Source organism: Toxotes jaculatrix, chromosome 12 (assembly GCF_017976425.1).
Source record: "Toxotes jaculatrix isolate fToxJac2 chromosome 12, fToxJac2.pri, whole genome shotgun sequence".
NCBI lineage: Eukaryota > Metazoa > Chordata > Actinopteri > Toxotidae > Toxotes > Toxotes jaculatrix.
This window is the reverse complement of record NC_054405.1, coordinates 26,377,208-26,394,738: the sequence shown is the minus strand read 5'-3', so window position 1 is coordinate 26,394,738 and position 17,531 is coordinate 26,377,208. Positions and strand designations below refer to the sequence as shown.

The following is a 17,531-nucleotide window of genomic DNA, read 5'->3' as shown; positions in this document are numbered from 1 at the left end:
AAGGTCTGACCTAAACGTGGATCCTGTCAGCCAAACATTTAAATATCAGCTTTTATCAACTTTTCTTCTTAAAGCAGACAAAACATGTTGGAAATAAAACAGGTGTACGGAGCACGTGAAGTCTGCTCAAAGCCTCATTTCATTTAATCTGCTCCTTTGTGGAGGGTGACGGTGTGAGTGTGTGTGTGTGTGTGTGTGTGCGCGTGTGCGCGTGTGTTTGTGTGTAACTGCTTCGATCACACACCGTTTCACCTCCCGAACATCTGCCTGATGGACAGTCAGAGAGGACTGACCGCAGCGCAGACCCGCTGCCGTAAACAAGCGGGGCTGTGATCGGGCCAAACTACATCTCCCATCATCCCTTTGCGTTTCGGGGCTAATTCTCCCCCTGGCTGAATTCCGTTGATTTTGGCAGCTTTCTGTAGGAAGGACCTGCAGTGGTTGTCGCGGGGGATCTGATGAAATCAGATGCAGAGTAAATAAACAGCAGGTGCTGGTGCTGTGATGAGGTGTAGCACCGCCCCTCCTCCTCCTGCCTGGCACCGTAAATGTTATTTATGAATGCCCACCGCTCACGGGCGTGTGCGCGCACATTCCTTATTATTATGCTTTAATCATTAGAAGACACCGGACATTGATTACAGCCGATGCTTCGGTTCGACCCGGACCCCGCGGTGCCCGGTTAGATCCAGACTTTAATTCATTGTGGAGGGTTTGGTGGCGGCAGGCGGAGCGTCCTCCGCGTTATCTTTAATAATAACGTTACTGGGTCAATACACCGAGCACCGCCGCTGTCTGCCAGCCCGCTGCACCCACCGGAGCCGCTTCAGGCCGTCACCCGGACCTGCAGTCCGACGAGGTAAGCGTGCCGCCCGGCTGGCTGTGAGCAAAATGAGCGCTTGTTTGGTGGCTCCCTGTCCGCGGTAGCTAGCTGATCCGGGCTGATCCATCCCGCAGCATCCCGCCGTGTTTCCCCTCACACGCCGCTCAGAGACCTCACAGGCCGGCCAGACCTGGCTATCATCACCGTTATTATGGGCTTAGGTTCTGGTGGGACTCGGCTCGTAAGGCGTTCGGGTTTTCTCTGACAGACGGTGCCTGAGCGGACGGCTGGAGGAGGGACGAAAACACCGGACGGCCCCTCTGTTGTTCGGGTTTGTTTGTGAAATCTGCGAGGCTAACGCTGCTAGCAGGTCCGTTAGCTGCCGTTAGCGAGCTGCTGCTCCTGGATGCAGCCAGGCGGCCGGTGTAGCTCCGCGTTAGCCCCGCGTACCCGCGGAGCAGAGCAGCCGGAGCCCCGGAGTCCGTGAGGCTGCGGAGGAGGCTCCGTTTTCAGGCAGCAGATTTGTTTCATCGAGCAAAATGGCTGAATTTATTGTGCCGACCTTGACAGTAGTAACGAGATGACATATTATTTATAACGAGCTAACCGCCCAGGATGCTCGGTAACGGCAGCTAGCCCGGTGATGTAACCGGTGTAACCGAAGGCTCCGAATCGGAATAATTTCACTGTTCTGCGCTGAGTTCATGGCAGAATGCCGTAATGACATTCACGTGGATTCTGCTCTGAAACGGGGAAAGCGCCGCACGGACGCGTTAGCATCCCTAATTGAAAACAATAGGATCTCTTAGCCACAAGCTAGCATCAGCCGGAGATGCCCAGCGGCCTCAGCGAGCCCGGCGTCAGAGAGGCGGCTCGGCTCAGGCGGCACCGAGGCCTCCGCTGACCCGGGCCGCCTGTCATCAGCACGGACCAGGGGCCATCGTTTAACCAGGGCGAGCCACGTGTTTAACGGGAGCCTCGTTAACACCGCTGCTTCATCCGAGCAAATAAAAACGGAAACAACATAAAGCTGTTTCAGCCGGGGCCCCTCCTGTCTGTGGCCCCTGACCTCGGTTCTACCAGGAGGCAAAACCCTCATGACTCCACCAACAGAGCTGGAAAGTGATGAAGTGAATTAGCTGTGCTGGAGTAACTGTGCGGTCTCTGATTAGTGCAGTGGCTGGTTGAGGCCTGTTGTCATCTGTCATGTTTGTCTGTGAGACACAATCAGAGACATTGTCTGCGCCTCTGCTGTCAGTGATGTTTGAGACGCAGAGAGGAACTGTCCAGTGTCTGAGCAGCTGAGGTGTGAGAGAGGAGGAAGGAATCGTTGTGATTCAGGTCAGAGACCCAGTCCGTTTCAGGACATGTGTCCGACAGCTGTTCCACACTGACCTGGTGGTCTCATCAGGCCCTGTTCATGTTTCAGGTTCTGTGACAGACTCAGCTCATCTTTCATCTTTCCTCTTTTTATTAAGTGCCTTGTTTTTTTTTTTTATTGATTATTGATGGAGTTTGGGTGCGTGTGTGTGCATGCACATGTATGTATGTGTGTGTGTGTGTGTGTGTGTGTGTGTGTGTGTGTGTGTGTGTGTGTGTGTGCGTGTGTGTGTGTGTGTGTGGGGGGGGGGGGGGGTTAAAGCATTTTGTGTTACAGTGTGTTAGCATGAAAAGTGCTTTGCATTGATTGACTGACTCATACTGATGCATCATTATCATTGGTTGAGTTTTATAAATCTCTGTAAGACCAGTTTAGCTTATCAAACCACTGGTTCCAGTCCACAGTCGGAGGAACCCACTGGTCCTCTCTGATGTTCTGCTGTTCTCTGGTTCACGTCATTTTGACCTGTAGAAAAACGATGACATTTTACCGATCGATTAATCAAACTCATTAGACTGATTGATAATGAAAACAGTTGTCAGTTGCATCCTTAGCTGAACATGTGTGACTCTACAACACTCACCCGTGTCTCTCTCCTCTCCAGGTGAGTTGCCAGGGGCAACAACTGACTCACAATGTCCTTGTGAGAATAGGCGGGGCTACCTGGCCCTGAGTTGGTGAGGAGGAGGAGTCTCAGCCACCCCACCCCCCAACCACCTTCTCGTCCTTTGACAGACCAAACCAACGGAAACACAGACGGGCGTGGCTCTCCCCTCCCTCCTCCTCCTCTTCCTCCTCTTCCTCCCCTCTCCTCCCTGTTCTCCCCCCCTCCTCCTCTACCCGTCTCCTCACCGCCTCCCTGCCTCGTCCTCCCCCTCAGCCCCCCCGTCCCCTGCCACCATGTTGTGGTCACGCTGCTGGTGGAGAGCCTGAGGAAGCAGACTCTGGAAGGCGACCCTGCTCAGTCAGGGGACTTCTACCTGGTGAGTCTCTGACACTTCTCACCTGTCTCACAGGCCCGTTTCCCCATGTCACTCCAGGTGTCTCATACCCGATCAACTCCAGATCACATGAAAGACTCTTAACAGATCATTCAGTGGATGAACTGATCGGGTCCGAGTCTGTCACTCAGCAGGTAACCCGCAAACATTACATGTGCAAAGGGTTGTGGGTAAATAACAGGCGGTGGGTGAAACATGAGAACTGAAGGATAAATTAACAGAAAGGAAAAGAAAAGCCGAGTTTTATTCTGATGTACAGACGTGTGAACACGCACCACATGGAAACCAGTGGGATCTGACAGTACGTCACACGAGCTCAGATACCCTCAGACCAGCAGTCCCCTCACTCAGAGACTCAGAGCTCAGCCTGCAGTTCTCCCAAGTGTCCACTAGATGGTGCTTTGTCCAGGTTAAGTCCCTCTTCCATCATCTTTATTAAAATAACAATCAGTGAGAAACTGCTGCAGCTTTGGTCCATAACGTTTGATCATATTATATTATTTTGTTTCTATATTTACTAACTGCAGCTCACTGGGTTTTCGGTGTAATGTTCAAACATTTTGGGTGTTGAGGCGCAGTGGAGGTGGTGCAGTGGTTAGCCTCACAGCAAGGGGGTTCCAGGTTCGAACCCCGGTCTGTGTGGACTTTGTCCCTGTGCCTGCGTGGGTTTTCTCCGGTTTCCTCCTGCATGCGCATCAGCTTAATTGGCCGTTTAAAATTGCCCCTAGGTGTGAGTGTGTGAGTGTGTGGTTGTCTGTCTTTGTGTGTCGGTCCTGCGATTGACTGGCGACCAGTCCAGGGTGTACCCCGCCTCTCTCCCGTAGTCTCCAGCTCCCCTGCCACCCTGATGAAGATGAATGAATGAATGAGAAGTGAAACCCGTCTCTGTGTTTTTGTCTTTCAGTCCCTGCTGGACCCGAAAACCCTCGCAGAGTGCTGGCCCCCAGATGGCTTGATGCCTGGTGAGTGTTTGGAGTTTGGTTCTAAATAAATGAATCTTACCTGGAAGGTGAACTGCGAATAAACCTGGGCTGTGATTAAAAACACTGGAGATATCCTGACCTTTGTTCTCCAGTACAGGTCTAACTCCCAAAGCACTGGATCCTACATTTCCCATGGTGCAACTCGGTAGTGAAAAGGGGGAAATGACAAAAAATAATTAGTGTTTGAGAACACGACGAGCGTCTGTGATAAATGAAATAAATGTGAACAGATGAAGGTGAAGGAGGCGACAGACGTTTGTAACTGCTTCAACAAAGAGTACGAAACATTCAGGTGTTAACCTTTAATGATACCTGCATGATGACATCACTACCCTAAATAACACCTGGCCTCTCATTGACTCTGTGTGTGTGTGTGTGTGTGTGTGTGTGTGTGTGTGTGTGTGTGTGTGTGTGTCCTCTCAGAGAGCAGCTACTGGCAGCTCTGCCCTCCCTCCAAGTCCGGCCTGCAGGGGGGGTTACTGAGCTCTAGTTTCCCCCCCGGCCCCGTGCCCCTGGTGCCCCCAGATGCTCACCTGCAGGAGGGGGGTGATCCCCTGGATGGGACCCCCTCTCAGCCACAGCAGCACCGGCCCTTGGCGCCCAGCACCTCAGCATCCGAGCTGTCTCTCCCCGGAGCGGCGGCGGCACCCCCCGGCCCCCCTCCCCCTCCTCCCCCGCCTCCTAAGCGCCACTGCCGCTCGTTGTCGGTGCCCGAGGATCTGTCGCGCTGCCGCTACACCTGGAGGCCCAGCGCTTCACGGGTCTGGACTCCTGTTAGTCGCCAGCAGTGCCACGGGGGAGCTGGGGGAGGGGTTACAGGTGGGGGGGCAGGGGTTGGAGGGGGTATAGGAGCAGGTGTGGCGGGGGGAGGAGCCTGTCCTCTCCGCGCCCCCAGCTCCTCTCTGAACTCGTCGCTGCACTCCTCATCCAGCCCCACCTTCTTCAGCCTGGCGCTGTCTCCGGACTCGCCGCTGCCCTGGAGCTTCCCCTGGGACCCCAGCGAGGCGGCTGCGGGGGGAGGAGCCTGCTGCTGCTTCTTCCCCTCCCCTTCCTCCTGCTCCTCCTCGCCCTCTCCCCTCCACCCGCCTCCCCCTCCTCAGAGGCGTTTCTCTCTCTCCCCCGTGCTCATTAGAGACTCGGCAGCATCCACCTTCCTGCCTCCGCCTCCCGTGCCGAGCCAAGCGGCAGCACCGCAGCCGGGATGCTCCACCGCGGCCGGAGCGACCGCAGGGGGTCCGGTGCCGGCCTCGCCCTCCTCAGCTTGCAGCACGCCGTCATCTCTGCGGCGCAGCCTGCCGCCGCAGCTGCCACGCTGCCACTCGCAGCCCTGTGACCTGCTTCTGCTCAAACCGGGTCTGAAGAGACGCAGAGACCCCGACAGACCCTGCGCCCGTCCCGTCCTCGACTTCACCAAGATGACTCAGGTACAGCAAAACATCCATCGACACGATCAGTCACAGTTTCTCCAGTGTCTCAGACTGTCGGCTTCTCTGTTCCATCAGTAACTGAATATCTGGGCTGTGGACTGTTATAATAACAACTATAATAATTATTATTATAATCACATAGATCATTAAATGATCAGTCAGTGGCAGTTTGTCAGTCGCTCTCTGGTCTTGTCGTGGTTACGGCCGACCTGACCGTACAGCTTCAGCTTCTCTGTGTCTGTGGTTTTAAAACATTTAGAACCTGGAAATATTCGGTCTCATGTTGATCAGGTTTCAGAGACGTAAACACAGAACGTGACACGGACCCCCTCAGACCTGGTGTGACAGTCCTGACTTATTGTTCCACATTTCCTGAAACCAGTTTATCGGCTGCGAAGGTTTTTTCTTGACCCTCTCCCTGTCGTCCCTGCAGACCCGCAGCATCGACCCGCAGTGTCTGGAGCGCGGCGGCGGCAGGCTGGCCTGTGGCGGTGACGTTTGTATGGGCATGGAGCCCTTCATGGGCGACTTCCGGGGCTCCTGCTCACCGGCAGAGTGCCTGGGCAGGACCAGCATCGGACCGCTGAGCGAGAGCGACGAGGAGTGCCGCGAGGATGATGACGATGATGATGATGATAGGGAAGAGGAAGCCGCCGAGCGCGAGGCAGCGCAGCAGGCAGTGTTTGAGAGGGACTGTACAGAACTCGACTTGAACTTAATAGAAGAAAACTGACATATTTGTAAATGGAAGGCTGTTTCAGTCTTTTAATTTAGTTTTATTTTGAAATGATCTGAACCCCTCGCCCCTTCCTGGACCACCGTCGTATCAACACTCTGCGTCTCCTTGCCACCAATCAGCAAGGCTCTCAGGAACAACACCTCTCATTGGATGAGCTGGAGTAAACAAAGCTGATTGACGACAACAGTGATGATCTGACTACCGCCGTTAAAGGCTCGGCTCTGTGGCTTCACTCGGAATCCTCCCGGCGGCTTCGCCGTTGGAAAGCTGTTTGTTAAAACGAGGATCTCTTACAGAGTAACTGTGGTCGCCTGTGATGAGAGGAAACTTCCACACTCTGAGTCCCAGTCAGGACAGTTTGTCCTCCTGAGTGTTTGACAGGAAAATCACTCCAGTGTCTGAGCTTCACCAACCTGGAACATCACGATTCCCAGTCTGAACCTTCTAGCTTCAGGCTAACGCACCGACAAGCCATCGTTCAGGTGTCTGAAGCCCAGACGCAGAGTTTTCCCACTTCACTGACTGGACTCAGACTGTTCAGGTGTCCCTCAGCGTCCCTGCTTCTTGGCGTCCAGGTGTCTTCCAGCACACAGCAGCTGAGTCTCTGTAACACACCACACTCTGATGAGGCTGTCGCCGCACTGCAGCGCCAACCTGAACCGTCATCACCACACCCGTGGCCCAGACCTGCACCCACACACAAGCCGAGACGCCAGAGCAGCTTTAAACTGCTGCCAGGCTTTAAAGGCTCAGTTCACCCAAACCAGAACAAACACACTTCCTCTCTTCCCTTTAGTGAACAGATCAAAGAAGCAGCTCACCTGAGTGGAGGCGTCCTCTGCCTGATTCCACAGGCTCCTTTTTGATTTGATCATTTTTGTTTGGTTTTCATCAAATCAGTGTTAATGACAAAGTAATCTCTGAAAACCGGAGTGATGAGGAAATTCTCTGCGTCTGGATTAGCTGAGAAGATGAAATATGTAGAAAATCACAGAACACACAGGTGAAGCTGTGGACACTGTCCACACTGTCCACACTGTCCTGACCGGCTGAGCCACGTCAGAGAATCACGTCCTGAACTGACGAGAACATCGAGGCGCTGCTCACATTATTTATCATGATGTTTCAGTGATGCCTGTCAGCAGCCTGTCAATGGCACAACTTTATTTATAACAATAAATGCAGAAACAACAAAGTGTTTTTAAGACTGAAACACACACACACACACACACACACACACACACACCTGTATAAACACTACATGTCACAGTCGTGACCTGGGTGTAGTGATGCGTTCAGGTTTGTTGGTGTTCTGTGGCGTCGTCCCATCAGACTTCACTGAGGGCAGGTAGCCACTGATGCTGTTGTTCACCTGAGTGTTTGCACATTCCTGTCACACACCTGTCACTTAAAAACACTACACTGTGTGTGTGCGTGTGTGTGCGTGTGTGTGCGTGTGCGTGTGTGTGTGTGTGCGTGTGTGTGTGTGTGTGTGTGCGTGTGTGTGTGTGTGTGCGTGCGTGTGTTTTAGCACTGACACATTGAATCCTGCTGGTGGTCATGTGACTTGTGTCCAGATTGAATCCAGATCCTGTCCTGATGAAGCTGATCCTCTGGCTCCTGACAGTCTGTACACGTGTGTATTAACTCAGACACGTTATTTCAAATCAAACTTTCGACTTCTGTGCTCAGACGAGTCGAGTTTCCACAAAAATCGGCAAAAGAAAATGTTAATTATTGCTCATTTCCATCCGTTTCTGTTGTGTGAACGTTAGTTGGTTCATTCATTCATTGCATTTCAATCTGTTTCGGTGTATTTACACCTAATCTGGATTTGATCTTGATGCTGAGGACGCACAGAACCACGAGGTGTGAACGTGGAGAAAAGTCAGCTGAAAACCGCAGCGAGTTATGATGTGATTTTTTTTTCTTCCAGTTTCCCACGAAAACGAACAAAAGCTATGTTTAAGGTCTCTGAACATTTTACAGTTGTTCAGTTTCTCTGCGTGTCTGTGCTGTCCACAGCTGCGCTGCTGCAAAAAGGACCACATGGTTTCTATTACACATTTAAGATGTCGTACTCAGACGCACACTTCGTTCCTGCTGATGATTTCAGATCAGCTCGGTTTCCTTTCTTCTGACCAACAGTTGAAATAATCCATCACAGTCTCCTGTAACACACATACTTACACAGTGTCCCCGTAAAACACACAAACAGACACAATGTCCCTGTAAAACCGTTGTATTCACAGTCCTCTGTCCAAAGCGGGACATTATAAAAAAGGTAGTGTGTGTTTTAGATCTCAGATGTCGAAGTGTGCCTGAATGCACCTAAAAGGCAGAGTTACTGTTCGACAATGTGTTTTACTACAAAAAGAAAAGTGTGTAAATGTTGGCTGTGATGGATTATCATTATTTGAGGCGACTTTCCTGTGAAATGTTCAGATATTTATTTAAGCAGCAACTAAGTCACTCTGTTAAAACTTAGATTTTTTGTTTTGTTTTGTTTTAGCCAGCTGCTGATGGATATGAGTGTTTGACATCTGTCACATTGTGACATAGTGAAAAACATCTGCTCGTGATTCTGATTTAGCTCTCTTAAAGGAACAGTTCAGTATTTTTAGAAATACGATTATGATGCGTTTTACGTTTATGTGTTATGTATAGAAGCTGGAGTCAGGACGTGATGGTTAGCACTTACCGTGAATTTCTGATACCATCTCCGACCACAGACATGTCAACAAACTGTCTGCAAATGCACCACAGCTGGCAGTTACATCCAAATAAAATCCAGTATTAACACTTGAACAATCGGCTCATTTTACAGGAGCTGAACAAACTCCTTCAAACACCTGACATGATGGAATCCAGGCTGATTATTTGGGCTAACCACCATGCGATAATGTCTGAACGCTGCCAAGCTGGAATAAAGGGTCTTTTCCTGGTTCTTCTCATTAAGTCGACCTCGTGTTCTCACTGCAGTCAATCAGTTCATTTTGAAGGGGCATAATTTTGGTAGCATCTATTGAACTAAAGCATGTGATCAAATATGATTAAATCATTTGCAGTGGTAACGAGGCTGAAATTTCTCTTCAGGTCCCAGAATTTAGAGTAACACCAACTTTATGTGTGGGATCATTCAGTCTCTTTAAACTGGACCAAACTCTACTTTGGAAAGTTTTACATATTTTAACTTTGACTCCAATGTTGCTGCAGTGACTTTACACAGACTGCTGTGTTGCTCTGTAAAGTGAGACGCCATCACAGTGACGATGGCTTGTTTACTTACAATAACAGCACAGATTATAGTCAGAGCCGCAAACTGATAAACTCAGGGGCTCTGTGCTTCCTTTTTCCCTAAGGAGCACGTGCGCTGCTAAGTTGAAGAATTTTGGATCCCATGAAGAATTTTAGTTTAATAATTATATTATTTATATAACTATTTATATTTCACACTGCTTTAAACTATATAAGCTAAATGGTATGAACAGTGTGAAGACCTCTGTAATAAAGTAATTCTTCATAGCTCTAAACGCTAAAAAGCATCTGCTCAGTCCATGGTTAGACTGGGCTACGTTTTATTCGCACGTGTTCTTAAATACGTCTTATAGTTCACTTACATCTATTTTTAGTTACAAATACCTGCAGAACTAATGACGTTCCCATCAGCCTCAGCTGGACGCTGTTTGCTGCTGATTAGCTAATGTTAGCATGCCTCAATAAAGTAATAAACTCATAAACATTACACCTGCTTAACATCAGCATGTTAGGGTTGCTATTGTGTTAGCATGCTAATGTTAGCATTTAGTTCTAGTCTGTGTTGAGACTGAACAAACAGCGAGCTTTAAGGGAATTGATCGGTGTACGTTTGAACTTTGGACAGAGCCGAGTTAGCCGTTTGTCCATGTCCATGTCCCCTCTTTGTGCTTAGGCTGTGTCCTGACTCCAGCTCAATACCTAACATGTACACAGGAGACATCTGAGAACAATACTTGCCAAAACGTTGAAAGTTTGCTGTAAGGTAGCTTGTTAGCTTCATGTGCATACAAATTCTGAACTTGGTGACGTACCAAAGTAGATGGAAAATGTCTAAAGGGTCAGTTCACCTAAATTTATAAAATTACAACTAATATTAAAAAATACATTTTAAAAAAGTTAATGTGTCCAGAAAGAATGTACTTGTAACACATAACACACACAGACACACACACTGTCCCTGTAACACACTTATACATCCCTCCTCCAGGTTTGTTGGCTTGTTTCTGTTGACTGGTCCATGACACCCAGCATAAGCCTTAACTGAACATAATCTACTATTCTGTAAATCAAAATGTTAAAAAGAAAAAAAAGGAAAAGACAAAACTAACGGATAAGAAAAGGAAACGTGTACTGTAGCTGTTACATTTTTAGTCCTTCTGTTCATTATTTTCCGCTGTTTTTTCTTAATATTTCTAATCTTAAGTCTGAGTGTGGCGACATGTCAGTGATGAACTGATGATGTTGGAAAAAATAAAAGATGCTTCAGGACAGAGGAGGAGCGGTCGTGTACAAAGTCAGCGGAGAGACTCAGACATCTCTTGTCTTTTAGAAATGTTTTTTATTGTATGTGATTAAAAGAAAAACAACAACATGGCAATTTGAAAAGCAGTTTGTGAATAAATTAAGTTTAATGAGAATTATTTTACAAAGAAAGGGGAAACCGGTGTCCTGTCTTTATTATCATCACTCTCATGGTCACGATTAAAGGAGCGTACCGCTGCTTTTGTATGTTTTAGACCAAGAACTACAGGTTTGCTCCGTGAGCCCGACCCACCACCAAAGTCCCAACCACAGGACGAGAGGCTGCTGTTACTCTCAAAGTGATTGACAGGTCTTTCAGGAATTAACATCAGACACACAAGTTGGACGCCACCTGATGACATCTGCTGCTGACAGGCGTTTGGGTCTGGATGTATCTGACAGTCTAAGCTATGACTCATGGTCCCAGTCTTTTGTTTTCTAATCTGCTTTGGTCTCGTTTCCTTTTTCAGTGAATCCCTGTTAATGTGAAAGTGTCGCATGAAGCTCTGACTGACAGGAAGCTGTGACAGTTGGATCAAAAGGTGGAGCTTCTCTTTTTAGATGGAGGTCTACAGTTGGTTCAGAGAACCAGTTCTCAACTCGTTCAAATAAGGGAGCCACAGATTTTTCAACAAACAGCTTTTCAGTTTTGAAGCTTCTGTCGATGTGACGTCCTGTACGGAGCAGTCTGCGTCTTCGTGCTGAGCCTCGATCCTCAGCTGCTTCACCCTTCAGACTCATGTCACATGATCACAGTGGACGTGATCATGTGACAGTTGATCACATGATCACAGTGGACATGTTACATTTTAGGATTCTGGGTAAGTTCTAAGTTTCTGTCCACTTCCATTGTTTTGGGGTGGAGACAGATGTGTAGGAACTGTCTCTGTGATCATTTTGTGTCCCTCTGCGATGCCATTCGTTCATCCATCCATCCATTCATCCAGCCTCTTCTCATCACATCCTGCTCGTCCAACTATCTGAGCTAAGCAGCCAAACTGTGTTATGTTAAAACAACAAGCTGATCTTACTCAGTTTATTAGGAACATCCAGCTAAAACTGTTTCAGTTCTTTAACCTGTCCCCACTGATGGACTCAGACAGGAAACTAAAACATGTGACCAAAATAAATCAAACATGAAACAATACGTTTATTATAAACAGTCAGCTGCTCAAAGTCAAAGTGCCAGTAAAGAAAATCCGCTTCATGTTCCCTCCTTCAACAAAGATGGGTGAATAGCTGAGATGGTTCACTCTGTGTATCTGAACATGAACATAATTTAGTATCTCATGATAATGAGAAGGTTCCTCACAATGACTCCCAATTTTGAGAAAGAAAACGACAAATGAAAGAAGAATTTCTTGATAGAATAATTTTTCCTGTGAAGGATTTCCACAAATTATCCTGACATCATCCAGCTCGTCACTCAGACCAGAATAAATCAGAATTCACTGTGAGACACTTAAACATCACATGAGACGTTTGTTATAAAAAGAAAATGAGCTTCGTGTTCCCTCCGTCCGTCTCACAGTAAAACCACACTGATACAACAAAGATGGGACAGTAGATGAGATGGTTCACTCTGTGTCTTTTCAGTTCAGTTTTTCTCAGCAGGGCCACTCTCTGAGGAGGAGGTGCTGCTCCCCTCTGGCCCCCCACCGGAGGAGGAGGAGGAGGAGATGGCTGGGGCAGAGGTGAGGCTGATGGGGACCACCCTCTCTTTCCCATCATTCAAAGCTTTCTCCCGGGGCGCCTGGATCTGCAGCTGGCCACCCACCAGGGAGCAAGTGACGGCCTCAGGATCGACGCCATCAGGCAGGTCGAACTCCTGTCTGAACTCCTGACACCTGTAGGAGTAGGACCCCTTCCCGTCCTCCTGCTTCTTCTCCGTCCTGCCGCTAACCCTCAGCTTCCTGCCCACCTGTTTGACTGACAGCTCCTCCGGGGAGAACTCCTTAGTGTCCAGGCTGAGGGCAAAGCTGCTGCCGTCCCTCCCCAGGTCCTGGAAGGTGATGGGCTTGAAGACCCCCGTGGAGGAGGAGGTCTGGTCGATCTCATCAAAGATCTTCTGGTGCAGCCTCTCCATGTACTCCATGCTCTGCCTCATCTCCTGCATGTGGCGGATCATCTCCTGCTCGATGTGGTAGATGAGTGGCCGGGTCTCGGGCCACAGGCTGCGGACCGGCCAGTGCAGATCCAGGAAAGGCCTCATGGTGACGGGGGACGGCTGGAAGACGCTGGGACACAACATCCTGATGTCCTGATGGTGGTTTTTGGAGGTCTGAAGGTCCGGGTTCAGATCAGCAGCTTTGGTCTCGTGTCTCACTGTTTGTCTGTCTGAAGACCTGCGTCCCTGCCGTTTATATACAGACACACACCCTGCCGGAAAGTTCCAGCAGCATTCCTGTGTGTGTGTGTGTGTGTGTGTGTGTGTGTGTGTCTGCTCACAGTCTAAATGCAGCCCAGCTGGTATTCCTGCAGCCTGCTGCCACATGCCATCACATCTCAGCTTTGTTCTATTTCTGCTGCAGGACTCTGTCATGGTCTTTATTAAGCAGGTGAACACACACACACAGGTCAGGGTTCACACATCATCACAGTGATCACTCCGTCTGTATTTATAACAACAGGAACATGACATTAGGCCGTTTTCGTTCCTTTAAATATCATCAGTAACTTTCTGATGCTTCTTCACTCCCCCTGCGTTTACTTTACTCTATTATTTCTGGTGAGGTGACAGTAAAAATCTGACCTTTGCTCAGTAAAACCTCCGGTTAATGTTCTGGACGCTCAGGCCACTCAGACTCTGACTCGTCCCGCCTTTCAGTCTCCAGCCAGTCAGATTTGTCCTAGATCTATTTTCAGCCAATCACGTGTCAGTTGTCGGGAGGCGGCAGACACAGCTGCCGCAGTACCGTCTCGCGACATTAGTCTGTCATGAAAATGTATGAAGGACGCTCGTGTTCGTGAGGGCGGGGGATTAGCTCAAATGGTAGAGCGCTCGCTTAGCATGCGAGAGGTAGCGGGATCGATGCCCGCATCCTCCAGCTTTTACTTCACTGGAAACTGACTTTGGTTCAGATGTTTTCAGATGAAGGTAAACGTCATGATCACGTGCTGAAACTCTCCTCTGAGTTTATGGGTTTGATGCTGAAACCGTTTCGGTGAGTTTATCTGGAGACGTGTTTCTTTGTTTGGGCTGAACTCACAGTTCTCAGGCAGGTTTAGTGGATTTCAGCAGCAGAGTAACTCTGCAGTTTACCTGACTGAGGTGTGCTCACCGGAAACGTGCTGCACTGATCTTAGTGGGAATATGGAGGAGACAGGATAAATACGTGTTGCACAGAGTTCGATGGGTGGAGAGTTAATGAATCAACACAACAGTAACACGCTTCATATGTCAGGCTGCAGACTGTAAAGATTAGCTCCACCTTCAGCAGCTGCAGCAGTAAAGCACGTTAATGATCCAGTCGTTTACATGATCGTGAAGTGAGTCATTCTGCAAAATCAGTTCACACACACACACACACACACACACACACACACACACACTGTACCTCAGCGTGTTATAGTTCCAGTCCAGAGGGAAACGTTTCGCGTTAAATTGAGAGAAACAAAGGACCAGTTTATAAACCGTGACACGTGCGTGCAGATGTCAGAGCTCCCCAGAGACTGACATGTAAAGTGCTTTTACTTTGAAACGTGAAGTGTCCTTGGTAACGTCTTTCTTTTCTGGGTTTTGAGTTGATCTGGACGGGACGAGCCTCTAACCGCTCCCAGATCAGCAGTCTGACAGGAAAACACCCATATAAGGCCTGAGGAAGTGATGACGCCGCTGGAAGATCTCCATGTGACGTAGAGCCTAAAAAAACCGATGGGACCTGTGACGTGTCTGCGGGGTTTCCGGTCATGGCGGCTGGCTCCGCTCCCTGTCCGCCGTGTAGCGGCTGCGGTCAGGCTGACACTCAGCCCCCACCGAGCCGGGCTGAGGTCTGGACTGTACCGGATCGACCACGGTCCAGAAACCGCGGCACAGAAAGCACAGAGAGCACCGGAGCTTCCGTGCGCAGCCCGGGCAGCACGCTCAGCGCTTGGCCAAATATGGGCTTCCTCCGCGCCATATTTGGGAATGTACGTCACGCAGGAGTCTTTATAAAGCCGGGAGTGTTCATTGAAGAAACCTGACAGAGCTCAAGTTCAAGTCCACAGCATCAACACGTGAAAACACACAACCGGAAACAAACATTAGATGTTTACTCTCCCTGATGACTCAGCCGCTTCACTTCCTCCTCAGAGAGCCGAAAATAATCATTTAAAACATCTTCTGCACCCGGGACCCCGGAGCTGTCGACCCTCCAGCATTGGCTTCCTCCGAGCATCGCAGCCCCCAGCAGCAGCAGCGTCAGCCCGAGCAGAGCGCCTCTCCGCGGCGTTCGGGAGCAGAGAGCGGCTCGGTCCCTCCGCAGGAACAGCCCGGTGTTCAGGAGCTGCAGGAGCGGCTGAGCTCGACACCTGCCGCCGCCTCTGACCCTTCCTGCTCCAGAGAGATGGCAGCGACCAAAGCGGAGCTGCTCCTGTCCGCCCTGCAGATCTCTGACCCTCTGGCCGGCTTCCCACCGCCGCTCTCCCCGCTGGAGGGTTATCCGAAGCTGGAGGAGCTGCAGATGCTGCTGCAGAACGCCGCCGCCGGCGGCTCGCTGCTGGCCGCGTCAGCAGCGGAGGGAGCCGGGATGCTGAGCGGGGAGCCCGGGGAGTACGGAGGTGAGAAGGGAGCAGTGCCGGTGGGACGGGGGGGGGGGGGGGGTCTGTTTTACAGGATGTTTAGAGGAGAAGTGTCCTGAGCAGAGAACGAAGACCTGTAACGATACAACAGAAGCCCCGCAGAATTCCCATAAATGCAGATAGAGTGAAAAAAATAAACAGAAATAATTAAAATGAATTAAAATAACGTTTTCACTTATTCATAAGGAAATGTTGGATTAAAGGGTGAAATGATCTAAGTCAGCAGGAGCTGGTTAAAGTGTGTTTAACAGTTTTCTGGGATGTTGATTGTAGATAATGGACATTGAAGTATTTGTTTAACAGTGAGCTAAAGAAAAACGACAGTTCAAACCGAGTTTAACAGACGCTCCCTTCACCTGTTGCCTGCTTGTGTCAGCAGCACACGGCGAATCGTGAACAGACGATGAACCCGTTTCCTTCTGTCGCTGTTTTCCTCACTGAAGCTGATTTTCAGAACAGCAGAAACTGACTGAGAGGAAACGACAGCGAAGGTTCACAGAATATTATTCACAGAATATTGGTGTCAGATTAAAGGGCCGCTCTGATGTAATCCTTAATCTTTACAGACAGTCAGCTGACATGCTGCAGCCAATCAGATCCAAGAAAACCTTCCTCTCAGGTGTGTTCGAGCAGCTGTTTCCTGACCTGCTGTTCTTCTTGTCTTTCAGACTCTCTGTCGGAGCTCCCGGACCTGCAGAGTCTCCCCCCTCTCACCCCCCGTCTCCCCCCTCTGGCGTACAGCGGTCGCTTCACGTTCGAGCCGTCTGCCTCCGGCGGCTGTGGCGGCCTGTGGGCGGAGCCTTTACTCAGCCTGTTCACGGGGTTGGTCAGTGTGGCGACTCCTCCCTCTGCAGCCTGCGGCCTCTCCTCCTCTTCTTCATCGGTGACATCATCAGTGACATCATCATCGACGCTGTCCCAGCCGAGCTTCAGTTCCGTCCAGATCAGCTGTGGCTCCGCCGACGTGGCCTCAGTCTTCTCTACCACGCCGACGTATACCTCTGCCACCAGCTCCGACCTCCTCCTGCCCCCCGCTGACTCCCAGCCGCCCCCCCAGGCCTTCCAGCCGCAGGGCCCCCCCCCTGCCTACCCCTCCTCCCGGCTCAGCCTCCAGCCTAGCTCCTTGGCAGTGCCGATGCTCCCGGACTACCTCCTGACGCAGCAGCAGGACACCGAGCTCAGCCTGAACCAGGACCAGAAACCCGTGCTGCCGCAGAGCCTGAACCCGCCGCCACAGCCTCCACTCACGCCGCTGTCCACCATCAAAGCCTTTTCCTCACAGATCCAGGCGCAGCCTCATGGGTCCCCCTTCCAGGCCCAGCTCACCAAATCCAGCCGGATCAGGAAGTCCCCCGTAGGCCGGCAGTGCAAGACGCCCCCTCACGAGCGTCCGTACGCCTGCCCCGCCGATGGCTGCGACCGCCGCTTCTCCCGCTCTGATGAGCTGACGCGCCACGTGCGCGTGCACACGGGCCAGAAGCCCTTCCAGTGCCGCATCTGTATGCGCAGCTTCAGCCGCAGCGACCACCTGACCACACACATCCGCACGCACACCGGAGAGAAGCCGTTCGCCTGCGCTGAGTGCGGACGCAAGTTCGCCCGCAGCGATGAGCGCAAGAGGCACAGCAAGATCCACCAGAGGCAGCGGGACCGCAAGACCGACAGGTGCTCCTCCTCCTCCTCCGCCCCCATCCCCACCACCAAGCCCCCTGCCTACTCCTCCCCTCCTACCTCCTCCCCCTGCTCCTCCTACTCCTCCCCAGCTCACAGCTCCTCCTCCCCCCCTGCCTCACTCTTCCCCTCCTCGTCCTCCTCAGTCAGCATGCAGGCCGCCT

At 50.7% G+C, this 17,531-nt stretch overlaps 3 protein-coding genes, 1 long non-coding RNA gene and 1 other non-coding gene across 7 annotated transcripts in view; 3 read left to right on the top strand and 2 right to left on the bottom strand.

Annotated features, from left to right (window-relative positions):
* Nucleotides 1–17,531, bottom strand: part of LOC121190261 — a 56,722-nt gene that overhangs the window by 4,985 nt on the left and 34,206 nt on the right. The window contains exon 2 of the long non-coding RNA XR_005894966.1: nt 13,814–13,817. This is a non-coding gene — a long non-coding RNA (uncharacterized LOC121190261). The remainder of the gene's footprint in view (nt 1–13,813; nt 13,818–17,531) is intronic.
* fam53c (family with sequence similarity 53 member C) lies at nt 579–11,047 on the top strand. Of its 3 annotated transcripts, none has more exons than XM_041050844.1 (5): nt 579–859; nt 2,809–3,187; nt 4,110–4,167; nt 4,612–5,612; nt 6,049–11,047. In XM_041050844.1, the coding sequence occupies exons 3-5, from the start codon at nt 4,161–4,163 to the stop codon at nt 6,346–6,348; spliced, it is 1,308 nt and encodes a 435-aa protein (XP_040906778.1). In that variant the 5' UTR covers nt 579–859; nt 2,809–3,187; nt 4,110–4,160; the 3' UTR covers nt 6,349–11,047. The 3 variants fall into 3 exon arrangements, with proteins under 3 accessions (XP_040906778.1, XP_040906779.1, XP_040906780.1); XM_041050845.1 differs by lacking the exon at nt 579–859 and adding an exon at nt 988–1,154; XM_041050846.1 differs by lacking the exon at nt 579–859 and adding an exon at nt 1,164–2,164.
* Nucleotides 11,937–13,256, bottom strand: LOC121190258 (heat shock protein beta-11-like). Its single transcript, XM_041050849.1, has one exon. The coding sequence runs from the start codon at nt 13,163–13,165 to the stop codon at nt 12,512–12,514; it is 654 nt and encodes a 217-aa protein (XP_040906783.1). The 5' UTR covers nt 13,166–13,256; the 3' UTR covers nt 11,937–12,511.
* Nucleotides 13,889–13,961, top strand: trnaa-agc. Its single transcript has one exon. It is a non-coding gene; the product is annotated as a tRNA-Ala (tRNA).
* The window catches only part of LOC121190254 (early growth response protein 1-like), a 3,271-nt gene continuing 798 nt past the window's right edge, over nt 15,059–17,531 (top strand). The window contains exons 1-2 of the mRNA XM_041050843.1: nt 15,059–15,675; nt 16,365–17,531. The exon at nt 16,365–17,531 is cut by the window's right edge and continues 798 nt beyond it. Coding sequence (XP_040906777.1) covers nt 15,462–15,675; nt 16,365–17,531 — 1,381 coding nt within the window. The 5' untranslated portion in view covers nt 15,059–15,461. The remainder of the gene's footprint in view (nt 15,676–16,364) is intronic.

Bases quoted from the DNA above. Each gene is read 5' to 3' on its own strand.
- fam53c (XM_041050844.1), top strand. The intron at 5,613-6,048 runs GTACAGCAAAAC...TCGTCCCTGCAG, and splicing joins ACTTCACCAAGATGACTCAG to ACCCGCAGCATCGACCCGCA.
- LOC121190258 (XM_041050849.1), bottom strand. From the start codon at position 13,165: ATGTTGTGTCCCAGCGTCTTCCAGCCGTCCCCCGTCACCATGAGGCCT.